This window comes from Aphelocoma coerulescens, chromosome 4, assembly GCF_041296385.1.
Source record: "Aphelocoma coerulescens isolate FSJ_1873_10779 chromosome 4, UR_Acoe_1.0, whole genome shotgun sequence".
Taxonomy (NCBI): domain Eukaryota; kingdom Metazoa; phylum Chordata; class Aves; order Passeriformes; family Corvidae; genus Aphelocoma; species Aphelocoma coerulescens.
Window position 1 is genome coordinate 49248470 of NC_091017.1, and position 24995 is coordinate 49273464.

The window sequence follows — 24995 nt, forward strand, 5'->3', positions numbered from 1 at the left end:
GTCGCGCGGCGATGATGTAATGGCTTTGTGCGCGCGGCGGCGGCGCCGGGGGCAGCAGTGCTTCCTGCGGCTCGCGGGGGCCGCGCGGGGCCTCTCAGACCCGCCGCGGCCCGGCCGGAGCGCGAGGGGTGAGCGGGGGCGGGGCCGCGGCACCGCGGGGAGCGGGCGGGGGCACCGGCACGGAGCCCTGCGGGACCCCCGGGCTCTGCCGCTCCTCCGGGCGCTCCCGGGGCCTTTTACGCGCGCGGGGACCCGGCCGACCGTGTGTCGGTCTCCGCGCGCCGCTCGCTGGTTTAGCGCGGCACTTGGGAGCTGGAGGAGCTGCTCCCGCCTCGAGAGGCCGGCGGCCGTGCCCCTGGGTTCGGCGTAACGCTGGTTTGCCGCTTCGTTCCCTGCTGCTCGCAGCCCAGGGATCCGCAGGAACGCGCCCTTCCGAGCCGCGGGGCAGGAGCGCCTGGGGACCCGGGTGTCTCCGGTATCTGTGTCACTCGTGCGCCTCGCCGGCGTGCCGCCCTTGTGCGAGAAACAGTCGCTAACGAAACTGTAGGGTTTTAGTTTCTGATGGTAATCTGAGCTCATGGAGCCGGAATTCTTGTGGTTCTCGTGGCTATGTTGCCCTGCTTTTATGAAATCTACAAGGATAAAACGTGGTTGTGGTGCTTAAGCCTTTTTTTCAGATAATCGAAGAGTAAAAACTTAAACTTTCATGCTTTTCTTTCTTTCTCTCTTAGGCTAAAAAAATAAACAGCTGAAGTCCTCTTTATGAAACCGATCCTTAGTCAAGTATAACTTTTGATGTATGGTCTCTGAAGCCCCCCACTATGCCAGCAGCTACCGTAGACCATAGCCAAAGAATCTGTGAAGTTTGGGCTTGTAACTTGGATGAAGAGATGAAGAAAATTCGTCAAGTTATACGGAAGTATAACTATGTAGCTATGGTAAATGGATGCTTGATGTCTGTCTAGCAAATTACTGCAAAAATCGTGACTTCAGCTGAAGGCAGTAAACTTGTTCGTCCTTTTAGATTAAAGGCATAAGGAAGTCTTAATGATGAATTAACGCTGTATGAACATCTGGATCCTAATCTTTTTTACCTTTTTAAAAGTTGAGTTTACACACAGTACTCTTCAGCTGTGAAATGGTTAGATAATATGTTTTATTGCAGATGAGTAGTGTAAATCTAAATGGTTGTCATGTGTTCAAGTTATAATTCTGCTCTTGCAGGACACAGAATTTCCAGGAGTAGTTGCAAGGCCTATTGGAGAATTCAGAAGCAACGCAGACTATCAGTACCAACTCTTACGCTGCAATGTCGACTTGCTAAAAATAATTCAGCTAGGACTGACATTTATGAATGAGCAAGGCGAATACCCTCCAGGAACTTCAACTTGGCAATTTAATTTTAAATTTAACTTGACGTAAGTGTTCAATTTCTGTGCTGCTAAACGTATGTTTCTGATCTACTGAAAATGTTTAAACACAATAGCAACTTTGTTATCTATCTGATGGGAATATTGGAATACCATAAATACTCACATAAGGAAAACTTGTATTGGCCAAATATGCTTTCTTTCCTCATTGCTGTGTAGTCTGTCTTGCTGTTGGTAATTTGGTCAAAAATGCTAAGCAGTTTTTAAAAAAACTTGTGAAAGGCATTTATGCTTAGTGCAAGAGTCAGCTCTGTGTTTTCATGTTTGGGGTTTCAGTGTGCTTGAGCCTTAACTTAGTTTAACTCTTCCTAGTTGTTATAGAAATTACATATTGTTTCTTTGCATATTTTAAATGGAAAATATCAACACTTGAAGAAAAAAAAAAAGTAAAGTTACTGAAGTGATTAAAAAAGTATGTCAAATGTTATAATTCTGGATTATTTTGTCTCAAGTGTTGGTTAAAAAGCAAGCTGATTTTGACTATATTGGAATAATACCATGAACTTTATTTCATAATGTGATTTTTATCAGTGATAAAACTTTTTAACCATAAACCTCACTTTTTTAGGGGGATTAAACACTTACCTGGTCTCTAATTATATCTTTAGCTGCTGGTCGACAAAGTTACTAGTATCTTGATTTTAATTTTTTTCCCCTGAAGTAACCATAATTGGACTGATAGATTTCCATATGTTGAGTATTGAATATCAGTGCAAACACTTCTCACACACAGAAGTGTGTTCAGGCCCTGGGGTTTTTGGCAGTTGTGTTACAAGTTGATAACTGGGCAACTTTATATACATGAGTTGAAACCGCAGCCTGCAAAGGATGTTTAGAGAACAGACCTTTGTTTTTTCTGCAGATAAAATGACTCGTTTTCAGAGTAGTTGGGGTTGTTAAGAGGAAAACTGCTGCTGCCTCTCTGTGCTCTTTTAAACAAGCAGTGCTGTGGATTGTCACAAATCAGATTGTTCTGAGCAATGACATGCTCTGTCTAGTCTTGTGTGTCCTTTGAAAGAAAAGTAAGTGCAGATTTAATGTTTTGGTATCTCTGATCTTACCTGGCCATATGAATGCTGAGTGGAAGTTACCCATTTTCTTAAATAGAAGAATATATTAATCCTACTAATTATGGGAGAAAGAGGAGTGAATTAATAACTTCCAAACTGTGATCTATGAAGAAGAGCCTGTGCTACACTTTATTTATTTTCTGAGCTTCAAAGGTCTGCTTAATACCGAACAACTTAAACCAAAAGTAGTTTTCCATCCATTTGTGCCAGATGCTGCAGAGATAAGGCAGCTTAGTAAGGCAAGATACAGGTAATGACCAAATTACCTTGTTACTAGTTGATGGATGGGGCGGGGGTGATTATAGAGAAATATAAGCTTGGTAAGTATTGTGTGAAAAATGAATATATATATTTTTCTTTTTACATGGATGGACAGTTTACTTATTTTTGTCTGTTTCTAAACATCCTTTTGGGAAGTGGCACTATGCCAAGGGTTCTCCTCCTAAAGCAAAACAGCTGTTGGTTGTTCCTAGAAGGTAAATTTTTGTGTGTGTGGTTCCAGCCAGGTCTTGTTTTTAGTGTGCTTTTAAAGAGCATAAATATTTCTCTAATCACACTGTGCACCTGATTAGTGCAGAGCAGCAACTAGAATGAAACCCCCTTTTTGTTAAATGGTGTGTTAGTTTTGGATGGGTTCTTTATGGAGATAGACAGGTGTTGAGAAGCTGATGCCTCAGAGCTGGAGAAGTAATGAGCAGCTGTGTGGGGAGGGAGGGAAAAAGATATAACACATCTTGAGGATGTATCTCTGTGTTCTAAAGAATGATGACTTGCTATTAGGAATAGGGAATATAGGTCTATGAATGTAATAGTCAAGTTTGATATATTGGTTGTCTTGTCTGGGTTTTTTATGTTATGTTTGTTTTTTGTTTTGATTATTTTTATTAAAATTTAAAACTGTACACTGAAGAGACTTTGTGGAGTCGCATGTTGTGGATAGCAAAATGAATGCCATTTTCTAAGTAGATTTATGCTTGAATTATTTTATTTTTCTTTATTTATTTAAAATATTTTTATTTATTTATTTATTTAAACCATTCTGTGTTTTTGTAATGATGATACAGATGAAACTTTAGGGGGATAATAAACTCCAAAACATGAATTTCAGCAGGAAATCCTTAAGACATCACAAAAAAAAAAGTTGGTGTAAAGGGAATAAACACAGAGGAAGGAGGGCATCAAACAAATCATAGAGAAATTTTTATTTCATCCTGTTAAATTTGAGGTCCAAAATAGGTTTTTAAAGTTGAAACAGGTTGTTTAGAAAGAAAAAGTTAGGTTACCTGAATTCTAAGGATTGACTAGATGGAGGAAGTACTCCATTTCTAATTTTGAGGAAGAAATTTTGATGAACATATGTCTAAACATTTATGTAAGCTGAAATCACAAAAAGCTTTTGGGAAATGTTATCCACAGGACTAATTCAGTACTGGAATCTGGAGTGTATTGTTCATAGTTCTGTAATGTAATGTGTTAGTGCTTCAGCTGTTACATTTAATTTGTCACAATTCATTTAATTAATACAGATATTTTACCCAATAAGTTCCATAGATCCACTTTAGTCTGTAGGTTTGCAAAAGGGTGGTTTTAGGTAACTGGAAGGAGGAGCAGGAACTAATTTTTTAATGAAGGTGGTAAGAAGGGAGATGTTTGGAATGGTGAAATGATAATGAAAGTTTTTAAAAAAACCTTTGAAAAATGGTTGCTTTTGTAATTAACCTGGAACAAAGTCAAATTGCTCCTGCTCTGTGCTAATGAAGTCTGTGGAAGAAATGTTACCTCTGAGGCTTGTAGATCTTACTTCTCCTCTCTGTTTTTAGAGAAGATATGTATGCTCAGGACTCTATTGAACTATTGACGACATCTGGTATCCAGTTTAAAAAGCATGAAGAAGAAGGAATTGAGACACAATACTTTGCAGAACTGCTCATGACATCAGGAGTTGTATTGTGTGAAGGAGTCAAGTGGCTTTCCTTTCATAGGTAAATTCTGCATGTTAAGTATTTGAGGTTTCAACCTCGAATTGGTGATTGAATTCTAGAGCTTGGATTTCACTTGTCCTGAGTTTAAGTGCTGTGTATGTAGCCTGTATCTTGGTCGGTAAGACTTAAAAAGTATTTCTGTTGTAATACCTCTAACACCATTTTTTATTGGAAGAATAGAAGGGACAGGGGTTTTTACTGGTGTTTTTAGCTTTGGTGTTTACCCAGTGACCAGAAAACTGAAGCTGAAAAACACGAAACTGCTAAGCCAGCAGGTGGCACTGTACACGTGCAAGTAATAACAGAAACAATGCTAAAAGCAAACTATTCCTAAGCAATCCTTGAGGAAATATTGTTTGTTTCATGGAAGAGAATTATCAGTGAAGAGTTTTTTTATGCACTTTTAAATTTGTTGTAAATCTCCTGCTAATCTGGGCAGATGAAAATTACTCAGCTTGGAAGAAGATCCCTGATAAGCCTTATGCATATATTTTACTGCTTATTCCATCAATGGAATCAATCTCTCAAGTAGAAATAAGAAATGTGAGTGCTAAATCTCTATGAATCTGCCATGATATGAAAGATTTTTGAGTGTTAATATGATTTAACACTTTAAAACATATGCAGTAGTCAGTGTGTAGCCAACTATATGCCAGAATTTTTGTAAGCAACAGTGGCTTTAAAGGCTTATTGCTATGTAATGCCCTCGACTTGATGTCTTAAATGCTGGCTTCTAAGGAAGTCAGCAAGGTAAAGCGAATAAACAAGGCTGTAAGCAAACTAGTGTCAGCTAGAACACGCTTATCTTTTATGTTGTGTTGGCGGGTGGTATGTAAATAATGAAATTATAAAAAAAATTCTTCATCTGTAAGTATTAATAGTTGGAGAAGACAAAGTCACATGGAATTAAAGAAGTATTTATGCAATAAATGATCAGAAAAATAAGAATTGTTTTGGCAAGGAGTGTGTAACAGTAAGTAGAAGGGTGCATATAAAGTTGTTGCAGAAATCATGGTTTTGATTTGCTTTGTAGAAGGAAGTGTTAGGCTGAGTTTCCAAAGGAGAGAGGTTTAAAAGAAAAGGCAGTAAACAAAGAAGGATCCTCTGAGCACAGTTGTCACTTCCATCTTCCACGTACAGCTGTTTCAACTCACAATATGACTCTAATCCTGTTCTTGCTATCTTGCTTCTACAGTAACACCTTGGGGAAGAATACTGTAACAAGAATGCCATAAACTGGGTCAAAATAACTACAAAAGCCAAATTAGTAAAATAAGGTTTTTTCAGCTTCTTAAACACAGTATTAGGGCTCTTATGTGTATATTTGTGATTTACACTTGACTACAGTAATATAACTTGGATGGTTCAAGAGAAGGGGAGGCAGGTTATGTGTGTAACTGGTGCCTCAGCAGAGAATGCCATGTAGAAACAGCTTCAGCCTCAAACTGGTGTTTTTCCAATATTGCCTGATGACTAAGCGCCCGGTATAAGGTATACCTGAGCAATTTCTACACGAGGATTTCTTTCTAGAGCGTAATTATATTTAGTGTGTGGGATTCCAGACTAATAGGCTGGTCGAAGTATAGTGCAAGCCATGTGCAGTAATGCCATTTTTCACTGGTGCAACTTATGAAGGGTTTTTGAAATGGCTTTATTGATAGAAGTCCAGTTTCATCTGTGCTAAAGTGAGTTTCTGCTGTGGATTTCACTGAAAGTGTCTTTAGAAATCCTCTTAGGACAGCTGTTCAGCAAATGTTCATCAGACACAATTATGAGAGTGTTTAAAAGCTTTTGTGCTTTTCCAGACCTTGTTGATATTATACTGAGCACAAAACCCTGGAGTAAGTGGGTTAAGTTCTGAGGAAACCAAAATTGCGCAAAGCTATAGAAGAGTATGGGTCATATAAAATGTGCCACAAAGAATAGTGAGCAGCTGTTTCTAAATACATCTTTGATTGTGATTATGTTCTGTGAGTGGGAACTTAAGCAGCAGGACAGTCAGTTGAAAATTTGTTCCATTTAGGCTCTCCACGCAGTAGTTCTTTGACTACTGATGAAGTTGGGCTTGGTAGTTGCTGACTCTGCTATTGCCTTTGTTTCCTTAAAATGCTTAAATTACTACTAACTCTTACAATTTGAGTCCCATAGTAAGTGGGCAGAAGGAATTACTCCTTTCTCAGAGTGTGATGTTACGGTTTGGTTTTCATTTTCCAGTCTTTGATTTCCTTGAACTTTTATGCAGTTTATTTCTAAGCTCTTCACTTCTCAAATAGTTCTCTTTGTGTGCCTTTTATCTCCACATTTGATGTAGCTGCCTTGGCATCCTGACATGTTGGCAAATCTGTGTGGACCTGCAGTTCTGTCAGATAAGAGTGAAGAAATATTTGCACTGTCACCAGTTCTCGTGTATTGCAACTTCATAGACAACTTCATCAGATCTTGCGTGTGTGCATGTTAAAATGCATTTGAGTCAATGAGAGAGGAGGGGGAAGCCCTGAATTTATGATTTGTATCACAGTTAAAAGAGCTGTGAGTGCTTGTCATTCTAGCAGGGTAGGAAGGAACAGCTCAAATGCTGATTTTGTGGATGTTCAACTGACTGCTCTGCTGAAGCTTTGAGTGTCCACTTGTGTGCAGCCTTCTTTGTCTACCTATGGAGGGTCTGTGAAAACATGCTTTTTTGAAAACAAAAACCTAGATGTTTCTGGGATGCTGGAAAATTCCAAGCTAATGTGTTTCAATAATCATTTGTGTCTAACTGATTTTAGTAAGATTTAATCTGTTGGCTCTTTTCTGTTAGCGTTATAAAATGAACTAAAGCTTTCTCAGCTCTTGCAAGTTTTCATTTATTTCAGGGGCTTGGTGCTTGTGTAGAATTCATTGTTAATTGGCTATCTGAATTGTTTCTTGATAGTAAGGGAAAGGAATAGAGGCATGTTTCATCTTTACTCTTGTCTTGTTGCCTAGAGCTGTCCATATTCAGTGAAAAAACAAAACAAATGTCTGTAAGAGTGCTTGTGTTGTATAGTTCCACAGATTGTGTCTCACTTTGGTGAGCAATTTCAGATGATTATATTAGAAATGGTGCAAGTTTTTTAAGGCAAGGAAGCCTATGTGCTTCAGGGTATAAACCAACCACTAACCACTGTTAGAGGATTAGAATAAAACTTCTTTAATTAGCAGGTAATTACATAATTGCTCACCGTGGACTTTCTTAGCCTTCTCTTAGCACTCAGCAGTGGCCACTCAAAATTTGTTTTACTATCTTAGTCTTGGAGTGACAGGTTTTATGTCTGTAACCTTGGATCTGCTACAATGTCCAAGTGAAAAAAGTATGTAATTCTCAATTAAAATTGCTATTTGTAATCACCTGCTCCCTCTCAATATGAATAGTAAAAGAATGTTGGCTTTTCTTTTCTTGAAGTACTTCCTTCTTTAAAGAAATTAGTTTCTTCTTTAAAGAAAAATTTTTTTTGAAGACAAGTCAAAAAACCTTTTTTTTGAAGACGAGTAGTACAAATATATTTTTTTTCACTTTAAAAGTTTTGAAATATCTGTTACATTTGAGCCTTCAGGATGATCAGTGTTGGGAATTCAGTGAGTTAATAAACTCTAGAGGATTAACTCTCCTTAATCCTGAACAGTGGTTTTTTGCGTCTTTTTGAACAGCCTTTTTTGCTAATGTGGCTTTTTCTTTTCTTCTTCTATAGAGGGCTTTATGCTGATACAGACTTTCTCACCACTTCCCTCCCCCTTCAAATGATCTAATAAAATTAGACTTCCAAGCTACTGTTTTGCCAAGTTTACTACAGTTTTTACATTGTAAGAGTCAACTTGAAATCTTTCTTTATATTTGGCTCCTTTGCTCCCTGGCCAGTGGCTGTTGCTGTGGAGATTGGAGGGTGGCCAGCACAGCTTCAAAGCACCAGATGCAGTGCAGCATTTGTTCAACATGAAATTTCTGCTTAGAGCACTGGAAACCCCCATGGGAGATCTGTAATAGTCTATAGCTATTGTATATCTTGTATTAATGGACTTGTAGCAAACAGTCCATTTACTCCCAGTATGTTCAAGGTTTTTCTACCCTCTGTCTAGAAATTAATAGTATAAAGATGGCAGAGATAACCTTATTGTATACAAAAGGTTCAAAAAGTAAACTTATTTACATTGAGTGTGCAAGTTGAAGCCTTGAGCCTACATCAGAAGTCACTGCTCTTCATGGATCCTAAATATCTGCAGGAACAGTGGTATAGTGCTTTTAACTGATTTGTCTTTTCTATTGCTTATCTAACAATTAAAGATCCTGGTCAGTATTTACCAAATTGCAAAATTCTTGGTTTTGAGCCTGATCCTTGTGTAATTGAGAATGAACACAAAGTCTTAAACTGGAAATTTGGAGTGTGTAGTGGCCACCTGCTCACTTGAATCATCTCTCAGCTCTGTGCTAAGGTTCCTTAAATAGAAGAACTGATGGAGCCTTCAGTAGAGGCAGCCTTGCTGGGTGTTTTCATCTTCTTTGTTAGTACAGGCATTTTTTAAATTGTATGTCAGTAAAATCTAGGAACTGATTTGATTCAATGAAAACTTAATAACATGGAAGGGAAAGTATCACTCCTCTATTTAGTGCATATGTGCATGAGCAGTGCTGCAAGTACAAGGGATCAGAACAGATGAGATTCATGGTCAAGTCATGAATAATCTGGTTTGTAATCACTGCCATCCTAGGGAAAAGCATAACTAGTCATCACTGCTTTTTGTTTTGGTGTTCAGTCCTGCTTTAATACCTGACATTTGTCTTTCCTGTACTTAACCTTCTTGTTTCCTCTTGTAACTCTTTGTAAAAGTACTCTGTTTCCCTGTTACTGCTATGCCTCATTCTTATTTCCTCTTTATTCAATTGAGCTGTGGAGGAGGAAGCCTTCCCAAACTCTTCTCTCTAACATGTACCCACTATAATACCTCAGTTTCTTCTAACAAATAAGTACTGCTCAGTTATCTTGCTGCCTCCTGCAGACTTACATGAACACACAAAAATTTTTCCAGCTTACTCTCTCATGGCCTCCAGAAAGAGTAATAGTCTACAAGCTATTAAAGTTTTTAGTTGTCTGTGTCCTGATTTAATTGGAAAAGTTGAAAGACACATCCTCTTCTTTGTTGCTGAGGGTTAAACTTTCCTCCAGGCATAAACATGCATTGGCTCTAGAAACTCATTAATCTTTTGGATTTCAAGAACTGTAGAAGTCTCTCTCTTTCTCAGTTTGTAGTGAGAAACTCCAGTCTATGTGAAAGAAACCAGCTTAGGAGTCTTTCTGGTGGAAGTTCTTGTTATCAGATGAAGACTCGGCAGCCCTGCCTTATTTCAAGATTTAGAGAAACTCCTGTAGGCAGATCTTTTTGCGTCTTCACTTGGCCTCATTCAGACTAAATTAAAATGTTTTCTCTGGAGTCTGCAATGGGGCCGTTTCCATTGAAGTTTAGTTTTTTTTCATAAAAGCTGGTCTTAATGGTACTGAATTCAAGCAGAATATCCTGTCAATGTGCAGTGAAGTTTTGATATTGGAAATGAGAAGGATGCTTGTAAATTACTTGCTTATATTGTTTTTGTTACTAATTTGCAGCGGATATGACTTTGGCTATCTAATCAAAATCCTGACAAACTCCAATTTACCTGAGGAAGAGCTGGACTTCTTTGAGATACTGCGGTTGTTTTTCCCTGTCATCTATGATGTAAAATATCTCATGAAGAGTTGCAAAAATCTGAAGGTAAGTAATCTGTTAATGGTTTGGAACAAATTTGGAGACAGAGTACCTCATGCTTAAAAATACTTTTTCTATTTTTATTGTCTGGTTTTGCTTTGATGGTGCATATTAAGCATTGCTGTCTCAAGCTTTACATATTTAATATTAAAGGCATTGTTAGAAGCAGGCAGGACAACAAACCAATTTTTACAATTCCTTACCAGTTAAAAATATCATGTTGGAACTGTATTTACATTACTTTATTGATAGATGATAAATCCATGTTTAGAATTAATTCTTCATTTCCTTAGCCCTGAGAATTGATGGGTCTCATATACTCTTATTTCCTCATTGTGCAGTCCACTAAAGGACTTCAGATGTCTAGGCAAAGGTATTTGCAAGAAGATGATGTGGAAGTGTCTTGGGAAAAGAAATGAAGTGAAGAATGTTTCAGATGGCCCCATAAGCAAAGATAAACAACAGCATATGTTCAGGGACAACATGTGACTTCTAGGAAAAAAAAAGAAATAGAAACAATGTCTCATGTCAGGCCAGTGGGGCTGCTAATTGGCTTACTCTTTTACGCATAAAATTTGGATACCTTATTGGACTGGAGAATGAGTGGGAACTGGAGCTAAGTGTATGAAGGGGGAGACAGCAATCGAAAGAAATGTACTAAAGGCAGTGTTAACAGCTTTACTTGCCAGAGAGCTGTTGATAGTGTGGACTGCTGCTGGAGTGAGGTGCATCACTCATCTGAGGCAATTGATGATTTGTTGGTTTTGTGGAAAGTAATTTAACTCTAGGCTTTCTTAATGAAAACCTGCAGGAAGAAGAGAACACTCACCTTAGTAAAACCAAATCCTAACTAAGGAATGGCTTTCCACTTCATCGTGCTGAACTACTGATCTGTGTGCTGTTATTAGTCCTCTGTTTTTTTCTGAGATGAACTAGCAGAGTGTGTCACTTTGAGTAGTAGCCTACTTTTGTGGGAAGTAAATCGTGTGAATCCTTTGTTAATTAAATTAATGTTGAAAATGTAGATGACCCTTCCAATTAGTAAGAAAAGTGTACTTATTTGTGTTCATACACAGTTGTTATTGGTCTAATCATCTGGACAATTGGCTGTGTATTAGAGGACATCTTAAAAACACTTCTCCACAGAGGCCAGGAGCAAAAATTAAATGCTCCTAAACTTCAGAAGGCTTAAATTAGGGATGGGAGAGCCCTTCTCAAAATGTCCTCCCTTTCTCCCTCCCAGTGAAGCGAAATAGAGCATCTGGTGCCTATCTGGTGCCACAATGCAAGAACAGAACGTATGTTCCAAATTGAGTGACATAGAAAAGGTGACAAATTGATGTTCCATGTCACCATTCAGAGGTGACATTCCCAGTGGGCTTGGGAAAGAGGATATTGTAGTTTCTGACATAATTAAGGCATAGCTGTGTGTAACCTGCATTGTTTAGAGACACTAAGATTTTTTTGGAAGACAAGAAGAACCTTTACAGGTCTTATTTTGGCAAACCATAAGAACAAAGGCGATTTTTTTTTTTCAGAGCTGAATATGTAGGTCAGCTTTCCTGCAGTAAATTTTGATCCACTCACCTAACCTGCAGACTGATAGTGACAACAGGGGAAGGGAAATGGACTCTCTTACCCCTCCATACTTACCAGTGATGAAATGATGGTGGACTTGAACTGTACTGAGAGAAGCTGCCTGAAACAAATTACTAAACATTCAGTGTTGTAACTCTAAAAATGCATATGCTGTCTCCTAATGTGTGTCACTTTCAATCTTTATTAAATTGCAGTGAACTGAACAGCTGTGCAGGTGTCTTTTATTGACTTGTCTAAGTTATTTTTTGTATGACAGTCACTGATCTGCTGTAGGTCTCTCTGCCCCTACACATTCAAAAAAGATTCTTGGCATTGGAAAGAGAAATAGGCTTCAGAATTGGAAATCTGTTTGATGCTTTTTTTGTGGAATTAAGTACTCTGTGAATGTGCAGTATGTTATTATGACTTTACTGGTATGCAGATTGAGAGTTAATTGAGATATTAATGTACTATAGGTTAAACTCTTGCTTATTGTCTAAAAATCTTTTTATGTAGACAATTCTAAACCTTTTGGTAGTAGTGGCAATCCTAAGTAATGTAGATTGGTAGACCTTGTTGGAAACTTGACTTTAATTTTAATTTGTACAGAACAATAAGCTCTGGGACTGTGCCGTGAAGTGAGAGTTGGAAGTAGATTTGCTGTTGACTGTGGCTGTGTGATTCTGTAAATTATTCTGTGGCCTTTTTCTTGGAAGGTTGATACTCTGAAAATTTGGAAAGAATTCATCCTTCTCCAAGAGACAAGCATACCTATCTGGAGTGCAAAAGTCTTACCTGAAAGAGAATCTCAGTAACCTATTTTTTTTCTTTTCTGTCCAGCCAGGACAGGGTGAGTTTTTGCAGTAGCCAGGATGGGGCATGGCTAGGACATGGAGGTTCTTCTGTGACATCTCACATCATTTTCTGGGTATAGGGGTAGCGCTGGCTTCTGGGTTAGGGTAGTGTGGTAGAGGGAGTGATCAGGTATTGTCAGGGGTTTCTGTGGGTGAGCAATAATGTTTATTTTCTTGCACACTCTATCATTAGTATTGTTACTATTTCTGTTTGTTTTCTTATCTCACTGCTGTTTTCCAGTAAATTGTTCATATCTCAACCCATGATCTTCCCTTTTTGTGCCTCCAGTTCTTCTCTCCAGTCTGCCACAGGAGAGGGGCAGGGAGAAGGGGGGAGTAAGTGAGCGGCACAATGTAGTTTGAAGTGGTTTCAGTTGGGACACTAAATTGGAGAATACCATTCCTAAACCATGACAGCCTTACTTGGCACCCAGTGTGGGGCATGAAGGGTTGAGATCTGACCAGAGAAGGTTGGAAACAAATTTCATCTAAGCATTAGATCTATTGGATTCAGAACCAATGGTCACAATGTTGCTTGGTCTGTTTGTGTGAGTGTGCTACCTAACCCTGTATATGTTTCTATATATGTACTATGTGCCCATCAGGGTGCTCTTTTTCAGATCAAGATTGCTTTGTTGATGTATTGTGGGTTATTAGTTTATGACGTGATAACATCAAGGGCAATGATGTTATGTTGGGATGTGTATTCAGTGCTATTCTCCTACCCTTACCTTGGGTGCTACCTCTGGGAGTCCATTACTAATTTTATCTAGTCTAAGAGGAGGACAGGAGAGGATAGCTTTCCGCAGCTTTTCGCTATCTTTTCTCCTTCAGGCCTGTTAGAATAACTTTTGAGAATTTTGAATTTCCTTTGGATGTTAAGGAAAACATGCTCTTGTTGCTATGTAAGCTATGTCTCTTCAGTGTGGTCTAAACCATGTACTGACCATGTCCATTTAGGACACCACATCCATTTAGGACACCATGTCTATTTAGGACAGAGATTTCTAGGAAGGTCAATCAGAGATCTGTCCTGAGGGAGGATAGTCATGAGTAGCATGGAACGTGGAATAAAATGGGCTATTTTTTGGGAAAATTCTCTCCTCCAGTGGTTTGAGAGTATCACTACAGGACCCCGATAAAGTGACAGAATATTTGCAAGAAGAATGCCGTGGCAACTCCATAAAGAATCAACTTGTTGAAGTGTGCTGGCCCCTGGCTACTGTTTACTGGACACAGGTCAGTGCTAGACAGAACCCATAGGGGAGGAGGAGGAGGAAAGCAGATCAACAGGCACTGTGACCACTCAAACTTCAGCTGAATTAGAAGAACAAGTTGTGCTGGTAACAGTCACACCTACACAGAAAAAGAAATTCAGGACCATATCAGTTTGCATAGTGAGGGATAAATAGGAATTCAAGCTCTCACAACAGGAGGAAGAGGCAGGGCCAGAGATAATCACTCAATTCCTATCCCTGGGTGAGCTAAGTGAAAAGATTTCAGCCGCCAGTCATGAAGGCTCCTGGTGACCTGGCTGCTCTGACACTGGAATATCATGGCCCATGATATGAAACTAGATGGTAGTGAAGCCAAGCAACTGGTCTCCCTATCCTGGTGGGGATTTGGGAAGAGGACAGAAGCTCTCAGCATCTGGAGGAGACTTCTGTCAAGTGTGAGAGAAAGGTATTCTCTCATGGATGATCTAGTGGTGTGCCCAAGCAGGTGCAATGGCATGGAGAAAGATATCTAGTACCTGAGAGAATTAGTTGTGCTGGAGGTGATCTGTAGGGATTCAAATAAGAAGTCCCTTGTAGATCCAGATAAGGTCCATTGTACACAATCCATGTGGCAGAAGTTTGTACGGAGCACTCCACTGCCATTCGCCAACTCATTGGCATTGATGTCAATGAAAGAAGGAGAAAAAACAGTGCTTCAGGTGACTATCTGCCGCCAGTAATATGAAGATCATCTCTTTCCCCCTTACCAACCTGCTCCTCGGCTATGGAAAGACAGATTCAAAAGGCTTGAGCAAACTGGAGAGATGTCCCATGCCCCGCCAGTATGGACCAGAGTCTCTGCTATGGGGAGCAAGTGCCCTCCTCGAGAGAGAGAGGTACACATCACAAGGTAACCTATGGTTTTACCTGCATGACCATGGAGAGGACATGAGGAAGTGGGATGAAAAACCCACCTCGCAGCATGGGTACATGAGAGAGGAAGAACAGCCACCACAGGAAATTCTTCAAGGATAGATGCTGTTCCAGTTTCCAGTGGGCAAGTCCTCAGAATAGAAGGGCTGATGTTAGTTCTGATCCTCTCAAAGAGACGTCCAGTTCATATTGACAAATAACCCACATGTACTATGACCACAACCAGTGAGGTGGAGGAAGGAGACAACTGGATATATTGGACTGTGTGGATCTGATAGCCTGGCACATCAGACTCAGGAGATTATATCAGGCTTTAGTTGATGCCAGCACCAAATATACCCTGGTTCCATCAAGATAGTAAGGGCAGAATCCGTTTCTGTTTCTGGGGTAACAGGTGGATCCCAACAGCTGACTGCACTGGAAGCTGAAGTGAGCCTGACTGGGAGTGGTGGTGACAAAAATGCGCCACTGTGACTGGCCCAGATGCTCTGTGCATCCTTGGCATAGATTACCTCAGGACCCAGAAGGGCATTGTTGGGCTTTTGGGATAGCAGCTGTGGAGACAGAGGAAATTAGACAGCTGAATACCTTGCCTAGTTTCTCAGAGGACCCTTCTGCTTTGGGACTGCTGAGGGTCAAAGAACAACAGGTACCAATCACACAGTGATGCACAGCAGTGCACCGTCAACAATTCTGCACTGACCGGGACTCCGTGACCTCCATCCATGAGATAATTCGTGAACTGGAGAGCCAAGGAGTGGTCAGCAAGACTTGCTCACCCTTTAATAATCCTATATGGCCTATTGAGAGTGGACTATCATGGCCTGAATAAAGTCACATCACCACTAAGTGCCACTGTGCCGGATATGCTGAAACTTCAGTATGAACTGGAGTCGAAGGCAGAAAAGTGATACCACCATCGATATTGCTAATGCATTTTTTCCCATTCCTTTGGCAGCAGAGTGTAGGCCACAGTTTGCCTTCACCTGGAGAAGCATCCAGTACACCTGGGACTGACTGGCCCAGGAGTGGAAACAAAGCCCCACCATTTGTCATGGACCGATCCAGACTGCACTGGAAAAGGGCAAGGCTCCAGAACACCTGCAGTACATCGATGACATCGTTGTATGGGGAAACATGGTAGAGGAGGTTTTTGAGAAAGGGGAGAAAATAATCCAGATCGTGTGAAGGCTGATTTTGCCATAAAGCAAAGTCAGGTCAAGGGATCTGCCCAGGAAATTCAGTTTTTAGGAGGAAAATGGCAAGATGGATGTCAGTAGATTCCAGTGGATATGGTCAACAACATAGCAGGTAGATCCCCACCAACCAGCAAGAAAGAAACACAGGCTTTCCTAGGTGCTGTGGGTTTTTGGTGAATGCATATTTCAGATTACCGTCAGATTATAAATCCTCTGTATCAAGTGACCCAGGAGAAGAATGATTTCAAGTTGGGTCATGAACAACAACAAGCTTTTGAACAAACTAAATGGGAGATTGTTCATCCAGTAGCCCTTAGGCCAGTCCGGTGTTTCACACCAGACAAGGTATGAAATACGTGCTTTACACCACAGCTGGGGAGAATGGTCCTCCCTGGAGCCTCTGGCAGAAGGGACCTGGAGAAACTTGAGGCTGACCTCTGGGTTCTGGGGTTGGGGATACCAAGGATTGGAGGCCTTCTACACCTCAATTGAAAAAGAAATCCTGGCATCTTATGGAGGCATTTGAGCTGCCACAGAAGTGATTGGCACCAAAGCGCAGCTCCTTTTGGCACCCCAACTACCAGTGCTGGTCTGGATGTTCAAAGGGAAAGTCCCTTCCACGCATCATCACGTGCAGTAAGTGGATTGTGCTGATTTCAAAAATAGCCTCACAGACACCTGGGCCAGAGAGCGTGGTATGGAGTAGGTGTATCATATTCCCTATCATGCACCAGCCTCTGGGAAAATTAAATGGTAGAGTGGACTGTTGAAAACACTGAAAGCAATGGGTAGTGGAACCTTCTAACAGTGGACTCTACATTAAGCAGAGGCCACCTGGTTAGTTAACACCCAAGGTTCCACCAGTTGAGCTGGCCTTGCCCAATCAAAACCTCCACATACACAGAAGGGGATAAATCCCCATTGTGCATATGAGCAACATGTTAGGGAGAACAGTTTGGATTAGTCCTGCCCCAAGCAAAGGCAAACCCATCCATGAGATTGTGGGGAATGTGCACCCAGGTCCTTGAGTAGAAACAGAGGGATGGGAAAATGTGGTAAGTATCTCAAGGGGATTTGATTTTTGGGTAAGAACAGTTTGTAGTGTTGCATTGTATAATATTGGTTGCTGAATGCCACTGCCACTGTATGCCATAAGTGCCGTGGCCAGTGAGTATGGAGTGGTCCAGATACACTGCTTCTGAGCTTCTGATGCAGCTTGCAATGAGCTGACAGCACACCAGCCCTCCTACCCTAGAAGGCATCTAGGATAGATAAAACCCACAATAATGGACTAAATTAACAGGCGTCTCAGAGGGAAGGCCATTGATGATGGAAATTATACCTGTCCTTGTGTGCACGTATATGTGTATATAGCTGGAAGTTAAAAGATTTGAACATGACATAGATAGTATAGAACAAGGGATGGATAATGTCCTGGTTCAAGCCAGGACAGGGTGAATTTTTGCAGTAGCCAGGATGGGGCATGGCTAGGACCTGGAGATGCTTCTGTGACACCTCACATCATTTTCTGGGTATGGGGGAAGGGCTGGCTTCCAGGTCAGGGTAGTGAGGTGGAGGGAGTGATCAGGTATTGTTGGGTGTTTTTCTGCTGCTCAAGACAGACTAAAACTAGCTATAGCAGTACTAGGTTTTCATGTTAGTTTGTAGGTGTTATTTGGGAATGTTTTTATTGAAGCTTCCATCTTTTTAAACAAAAACCTGGACCCAAATCTGTTGCTGTAAGATTCACAGGAATTTTCATCATGTATCATCTGATTTTCAGTTTGGACTCCTTTATAGCTCTATGAGTTTTAATTTTGACTGTTATGCTTTTGCCTCTTACTGCTTCCCTTCCTGTACTTGAAACAGGTTAAGAGTGCAAGGGAAGGTGAACTCTAGGCATACTTTATTTAAAAGCATTTGCCTTGCAAAGCTTATGGCTGCACTAAGGATTCTATCTTTTTTTTTTTTCTTTTTAATCTTTCTAGATCTTTAAGAATGTGCATGTGCTTTAGTCTTGCTAGTAGCTTTATAGCTTAATGAATTAAAAAAGGCGTTTTTTTACTATCATGTGCTCACAGCATTAAAAGATTGTGGTTACAGTATTACATGTCTGTCCTTCTCCTGATCAGTGTTACCTATGTAAAACCAAACCAAATTCTGACAGCTTTGTTCTCACATGTAGAAGCAATTACTATTTTGGAGAGGACAGTAAAGTGATGTTTATTTAGTCACTTTGCAGTTAAGGGGTTAGTTTTTCACATAAGCTTATTGAGAAGAAAATTTCTTTCAAAACTGGAGAAATTTTACCTTTTAGAGAAATGGATTTCCAGCTTTGGTGTGTTCTCTACTGGTTCATAGTCTGTCCTTTTAAAGCATTGTGTCAACAGTCATCTTGAAGGAATTGTTAAGTAATGACATCTGGTTACTGGAAAAGCTGGAACATAAGGAGTACTAGTTTTGTTGGTTGCAGATACTGCTTTATTTAGTCAATACTGACACAGAATATTGATACTGTTGGCTACCGAAGGTTTGATTCTCCTGGTATGCATTTATCTAGTATAATGACTGTTTCAACTACTGTGCAGATACTAAAATATGCCTGTATAGCCTGTGTAAAAGATTTTCCCAAATATAGCTGTTTAGTTTTCTAATTTAAATTTTTTCAGCATTAAACAAAAATGTTTTCTTTTTCAGGGTGGATTACAAGAAGTGGCTGAGCAGTTAGAACTGGAAAGGATAGGACCACAGCATCAGGCAGGATCCGATTCTTTACTCACAGGAATGGCCTTTTTCAAAATGAGAGAAGTAAGTGAATATACTGTTTTTATTTCCATGATAGTAATCTGCTGTGATAGTCACATGGAATTGCTGATTCTGCTAAGTCTGTGGTATTTTAAGGAGGTCTCTGAAGGGCCTCAGGGGTCAATCTTTTCTTCACAAAAATGAGACCATCTGTATTTTCCCCCAAGTAAGAGTGAACCAGCCTTACTGATTCCCTGCTTTGCTGCTTGAATGAGTATTTCTTCCCAATTCCAGCCTAGACCTGACTTTTGGATTTTTTTGTGAAGTTTTGGGGTGTTTTTTTCTTCACCTGTTTTGCAGAGTGCCTTTTTTTAGGTGGCTGCTGCAGTGAGTTAAGAATTGCTGAAGCCAGACTCTTTTCTGGGTGACTGTACTCAAGCCAATGGGTTTTTTTGGGTTTTTTTGAGCTTTTGCTCAGTGTAATATCTAGCTGATATGTACTGCTGCTTGTGGTGGGCTGGGAGGTGGGGAAGGAGTGTTGACTAACCACTTCTAGCTAAACTTTCAGGCTAGAGGTATATGAAATAATGACTTACAGGCTGTTTTGGAGATTTTCCATGCATTTCTTTTTCCTCACCATTGGGTGAAGCACTGTTTAACTAAGGTTCTAAAAGATTATATATATTGGTCAGTTAATTCAAAGTTTACAGCAAGGACAGTCAGGTCTTACAAGTTACACATTTCCTTGCTACTTGTCTGCACACAACAAGAAAATAATTAGGATATTTTGCATTAGCAGAACAATCAAATGTCAAACAGGCCTTTTCTGGGAAGCAGTTGCACTGAACAAATGCTAGTGCATCAGAACATGGCATTCTTCCAGCAATTCAGTGTCATTTACCATGTCAAAATAGATGACAATATCAAACTTTATATTTTAATCATGGTAAGTACTATATGCTGAAGTCCACCTTCTGGAATCCAGCCTTTTGTATGAAGGAGCAAATGACCACAAGATTGTGACACATACTAGTGACAAAGCAGGTAAATAAAGAGTGATGATTTAAGCTGGTTTGCTCATCCTAACACTCTGTTCTGCCTCTGCTGGGACTGTTACAGTTGTCAAGCAGGTCATGGGCTACAGATGCAATAGAAAGGATTACGATTCTGGTATGACCCAAACCCAGTGCAGCTACCTGCTGTCTGCCCTGTATTGTTAAACTTTCACTCTTGAATTCGAAGCAAAATCCAAAGCAAAGAAAGGGAATCACATGATAATCGTGCTTAAGATACAGCCTTTTGAGCTAGTTTTCTAGAGTAAAGGTTCAGTCAAACCTATGATGGTTTCTTTAATGAGATGCAGTTTGTGTTAAGTGGAAAACTGGTTGAATTTATTTAATAAAAGCTTTTACCAGAAGTAGAAATCACTGAGGGTTTTTTAGTGCGACACACTTGCGTAATTAAGTCAACAGACATGGACTGATAATGATTTTTTTTCCCTCAGTACTTACAAATACTCTTTGCAAATACAGCACTTCTAAATAAGAACACAGTAGTAAGCAGAGAGAAATACATTTAATGTAGATTTTTAAAGCCTTTTCAGCAGAATTCAATGTTTAAAAATATATTTCTGAATAAAAAGACTTTATGGTGCTTTTAGAGGCACAGCATCTTGTTACTAATTGCTTGAAGGAGATGGAACTTGGTTGCTGGGTCTTGGAGTGCCAGCCAAAAAAGTTACTGATCCTCTTCTTTCCATCAGGAATACTTAAATAACAATACTACAGAAGCAGAGTTGTTATTTTGGGCTTTTCCTACCTGTTTTATTTCATTAAGAATTGCTGAGGACAGTAAAACTTTAATTAAAGTCTCTGATTCCTAGAGTACAGAACTTTCCATCCTGACTGTGCTGCTAAAAGCAAAGCTTGAAGGGAGTTTTGAGCTGTGTGGTATATACAGGCTTCCATGTTTAGATGGTGTATTGCACCCGTTCTGTTCCTGCATACTTCTGCTTGTCTTAGATTTCTGATATCGGTGATGACTCAGAATGTGGACCACTGGGGTGTCCAGGATTGCTGTGAAGGTTTTAGGGTAAACAACGTTCGTGTGTGTGTCTTCTTATTTTTGGAAGACAATTTGTCATTTTGTGCTTGAAAACCTAAGTCTGAAAGGCTGACTAAGAATATCATGGCGCTTATTTTGTCTTCCACTGAAAGGTTCCATTTGCAATGTAGACTTGTAATGTGTAAATGCAGTCTTGGTACAAAATTTTGCTGTTCCTCATTAAATGATGTCCTGCTCTGTGAGGAGCTGAAAATGCATCTTTCTGCATTTCTCTAAACTCTATAATGGGTTTTATGGTCATCTTCCCCACCCCCAAACCTATATAATATAAATCAGGACATATCTCTATTTCAAGACAGAGTATGGTGAAAACTTCACACTGAGGAGAGGTAAGGGAACGGGCACTGATGATGGATGCTAAGCATATGCCTGTTGTAAGAAGCACCACAGAAATCAGGTGGAGAAATACATTTGTTGCACTTGCAGATATATGAGTGATGATTAATAATACAAAATTGTGAAAGCATTGAATTTGGCCATTTAATTGGGAGAGGTGCACAGGAAGACTAATTGTATTTCTTGACAGATTTAAATAATTGTGTCAAATAGCACATTGGGATAATGTGTGGAGATTGTGTGTTATTATACTAATTACAGCATTTTTTGCACCTTGGGATTTGATAGCTTATTTTAAAAGAAAGTAATTTTAAAGCCTTTCTAAAGTTCTATTGAAACCAAACCTTTTCTTTTGCAATAATTCATGTCTCTCTTTTAACTTTTTAGATGTTCTTTGAAGATCACATTGACGATGCCAAATACTGTGGCCACTTATACGGTCTTGGTTCGGGGTCATCTTATGTACAAAATGGCACAGGAAACGCTTATGAAGAAGAAGCCAACAAACAGTCATGACATGAAATGAAAGGCCGTCTTTTTGACCTCCACATGCTTGTATATAGGTTTTATCTCTGGTTGAACCCCTTGGACAATTAAGGCTTCCCCCCCCCCCTTTCTCAGCACACTTTCTTTTCTGCCTTTCTATGTACTAAACTTGACTGTTCCTATCACAGATTTTGATCTTAATATTGATACGTAAAATTTTCTGGGTTACATTTTGGCCTCTTAATAAGCCTGTGTGTAAAGAAGCATGTATAGGATCAGTGTGGCAGAGAGAAGGGGAAAGTTGAATCATAATGAGTATTCTGGTAAACCTACCTACATTGTTATTCCAGTTGTCTTTCCCGTCCCTTCTCTAAATTAATTGGCTCTGATTATAACTAACTTCCCCCTTCATGTCTGTTCCTTCCAGTATGCAGGCGTTTTAGCTATTCAAGATTGTGGACCATCAAATTTGCACTTTAGAGAGCGACTCTGACTCAGATCCTCTGTTTTATTTGAAGTTTGTTTTGGTTTTTTCTTTTGCCCTCAGCTAGAAAACAATCACCTGCCAAGTTCAGCAGCTTCAAGCTGTATTTCCTTGGTATCTCAATCCACACAACGGGACTTATTTGCTGCATAATCTCCGTTTGTTCAAGCAAAACAAACTACTGAAATCATAGTAATTGCTCTTACTTTACTAGTGCTCAGTCATCTTCCAACACATCCTGCACATGTCAACTGCTGGTTGGCCTGCTGCTTTAAAACCGCTCTGTGATGGGGGAAAGAGGCTTGAAAAAACAGCTTTACACCCTTCAGGAAAAGAACAGCTATGAGTTTAGCCTTTTTGCCATTAAGCTGAGAGTTGAAGGATATTGGAAAAGTGGGAGTCTTGTAATGGCAGACTTCCCTTGATTAACCTCATGGCTTTTATTCTAGTAATGTACACCTCAGATATTTTTTATGGAAGTCATATTTATTATGTACTTGATTTCATGATTTTTGTCAGTTTAGTTGAAGATAAACCCCAAAGATCTGAAAAAATAGTATTTAATTGAATTATTGAATTTGAAGGACAATTAAATCATGCTTTTTTGTAGTTGTTACAAAGACAGATGTTACAGATACTTGTTGTAAGACAAGAAAATATAAATAACTTACAGCTAATAAAGTTACCTGAGGAGTGTAATGCTAGTTTATTTTTGAGTATACCTTACAATATATTTTAGATATATTGTTTTAAAGGACCCTAAAGTATGTTCTTAACTCTGCATAGCATATATACAGAGCAGTTGTGCAGGAAGGATTTTTGGTATTGAATAGCTAAATACTAGCCTGAAGTGATGGAATGCGTGACATTGTGTGTCTGTGCGTGTGCGCGCGTACGTATGTTTGACACGGAAATCAATGGCAGGAAAATCTCCAAATGTTCACCAATTACTCTGTTTTATCTTGTACTTAAAAGCAAAAAAATCAAACACCTTTTTCTCATTGAATTATGATGATGTAACTGGGTGGTCCTTTTTAAGCAAGTAATTTACATAACAGAGGGTATTTGTTTTTAAAGCTTTTGTAAATAAAGGCCTAAGAAATGTTTTCTTACATAACAACAGACTGGTGGTTTTGTTGCAAAATTTTTCCTGGAATGTGATTATTTAGTCAGTTCAGCTGTTTTGTTAGGCATGATAGTTCTCTTCTACATGCTTATAAAGGGATCTAACTTGCTGCTCCCTGACTGATTCCACATTCAGAGCAGAATTGTGTTCATGTGTTTCCAGTCATTTAATTCTTACTGTCCTGAATTGCAAGAGTGGTGATTGCAATTTACTTCTGAGGCATCCTAATACCATTAGTAATTTTATATCATGCAGTAGATGATGGTGACTTGTTTTAACTTCAGTTGTCTTTAGCTTTAAGATAATGATAGTGAAAGCAGGATGAATTCTTACTGTGGCCTTCAGGGAAAGTCTGCATACACATGTAATGAAGAACCCCTGAAGTTTGATGCATTTGCTTTAAAGTAGTAGCTTTGCCTAAAGCATGTGGATACAGCAATCTCGTTAACTTGAGCAGAATGACTCTTCGAAGGACTTTAATGGGTTTTCGTTTTGAAGTAACATTTTAATCAAGGATCAAAGGAAGTTTTTAGAGCCTTCTGAATGTGTGCCTGCAGTAAAAGTTCCAGTGCCGATGGGGATGTGCTTTTGAAGTGACTGCTGAACATCCCATATGCTGTGCTGTGTTTTTCTTTTCTTTCTTTGCTTCCTGTCATAGAATCACAGAATGGTTTGGGTTGGAAGGAACCTTAAAGATCATCTAGCTCCAACCCCCCTGCCATGGAAGGGACACCATCCCACTAGACCAGTTTGTTCCTCTAGACCAGTATTTGACTTCAGGGAATTCTACTCTTGAGTTTTCTTCCAGTAACAAAAGCTTTTCTCAAAAGCCACTGGTCAGCATGAAACAGATTATGCTTTATTCTGTGAGAGAACTCTTGGTCTGATCCCTGTGATCTGTTGAGAGTTGATTGCAGCTTGGGAGACATTTGTGCATCATTCATTCCTTGGCAAAATTAGGTTTTGTTTCCATTAAGGAGTGATTTAAATTGTGAATTGTAGAGATTATGAAAGAAGTTATTTCTTATGTGTAGGGCCATTATGTGTAAACTTCAGAGCCTGAAATCTGTTTCCAAAGTGGCCAGCTTTAATTGCTTTTGCAAAAATTAATCTGCAGGCACAGTTCCAGCTGTCTAGGCATGCACCTTTTTGTTCAGAGACAAGAATTCTCTTTCTAGCCTCTGCTTTTCCCAATCCATTTAAAATACACTGTTGTTGAGTAGTTTGTCAGAAGAAATGCAGTATCAAAACCTGTTATATTTGATCTTTCTATTTTTAATCCACTTGTATTTTTGGCTTCTGGAGTCAGATGAGTGTTCCAGGAACCTTATGTTCTCTGTCACTATTTTTTTTTAATGTATATAATTTTTATTTTAAGCATTTAGTTCCTTTCCTCATTGAAAATAGGCAAGAAGCATCCTTGAGGTGGAGGAAAATAGGTCTGGAACACATTCAGAGTACTTAAGGCTTTTTCCCGTATGAATTTGTTGATGACCTGTAACCTCTGACATCCAAGAAATTTCTCTTACCTTATCTGACTGGTTACTCCACACTCAAGAACGGTTCATTCCCTTATTCAGAAAATCCAAGGAGAGTAGCAGGAAGCCTGCAGTCATGAACAAGGTGCTTCTGATTAAACTCAAAACACAGAAAGGTGGAAGCAGGACATGTGAA

At 39.5% G+C, this 24995-nt stretch overlaps 1 protein-coding gene across 1 annotated transcript; it reads left to right on the plus strand.

Moving 5' to 3' along the window:
* The first annotated feature begins 7 nt into the window (after positions 1–7).
* On the plus strand, positions 8–23315 carry CNOT7 (CCR4-NOT transcription complex subunit 7). Its single transcript, XM_069013997.1, has 7 exons — positions 8–128; positions 732–938; positions 1225–1418; positions 4321–4482; positions 10101–10245; positions 18718–18828; positions 21613–23315. Exons 2-7 carry the CDS (start codon positions 822–824, stop codon positions 21739–21741), a joined length of 858 nt encoding a protein of 285 aa, XP_068870098.1. The 5' UTR covers positions 8–128; positions 732–821; the 3' UTR covers positions 21742–23315.
* Positions 23316–24995: the final 1680 nt, after the last annotated feature.

Coding starts and splice junctions, on each gene's coding strand:
- CNOT7 (XM_069013997.1), top strand. CDS start 822: ATGCCAGCAGCTACCGTAGACCATAGCCAAAGAATCTGTGAAGTTTGG. Junction 939..1,224: donor AGTATAACTATGTAGCTATG/GTAAATGGATGC, acceptor CTGCTCTTGCAG/GACACAGAATTTCCAGGAGT. Junction 10,246..18,717: donor AGAGTTGCAAAAATCTGAAG/GTAAGTAATCTG, acceptor TTTCTTTTTCAG/GGTGGATTACAAGAAGTGGC.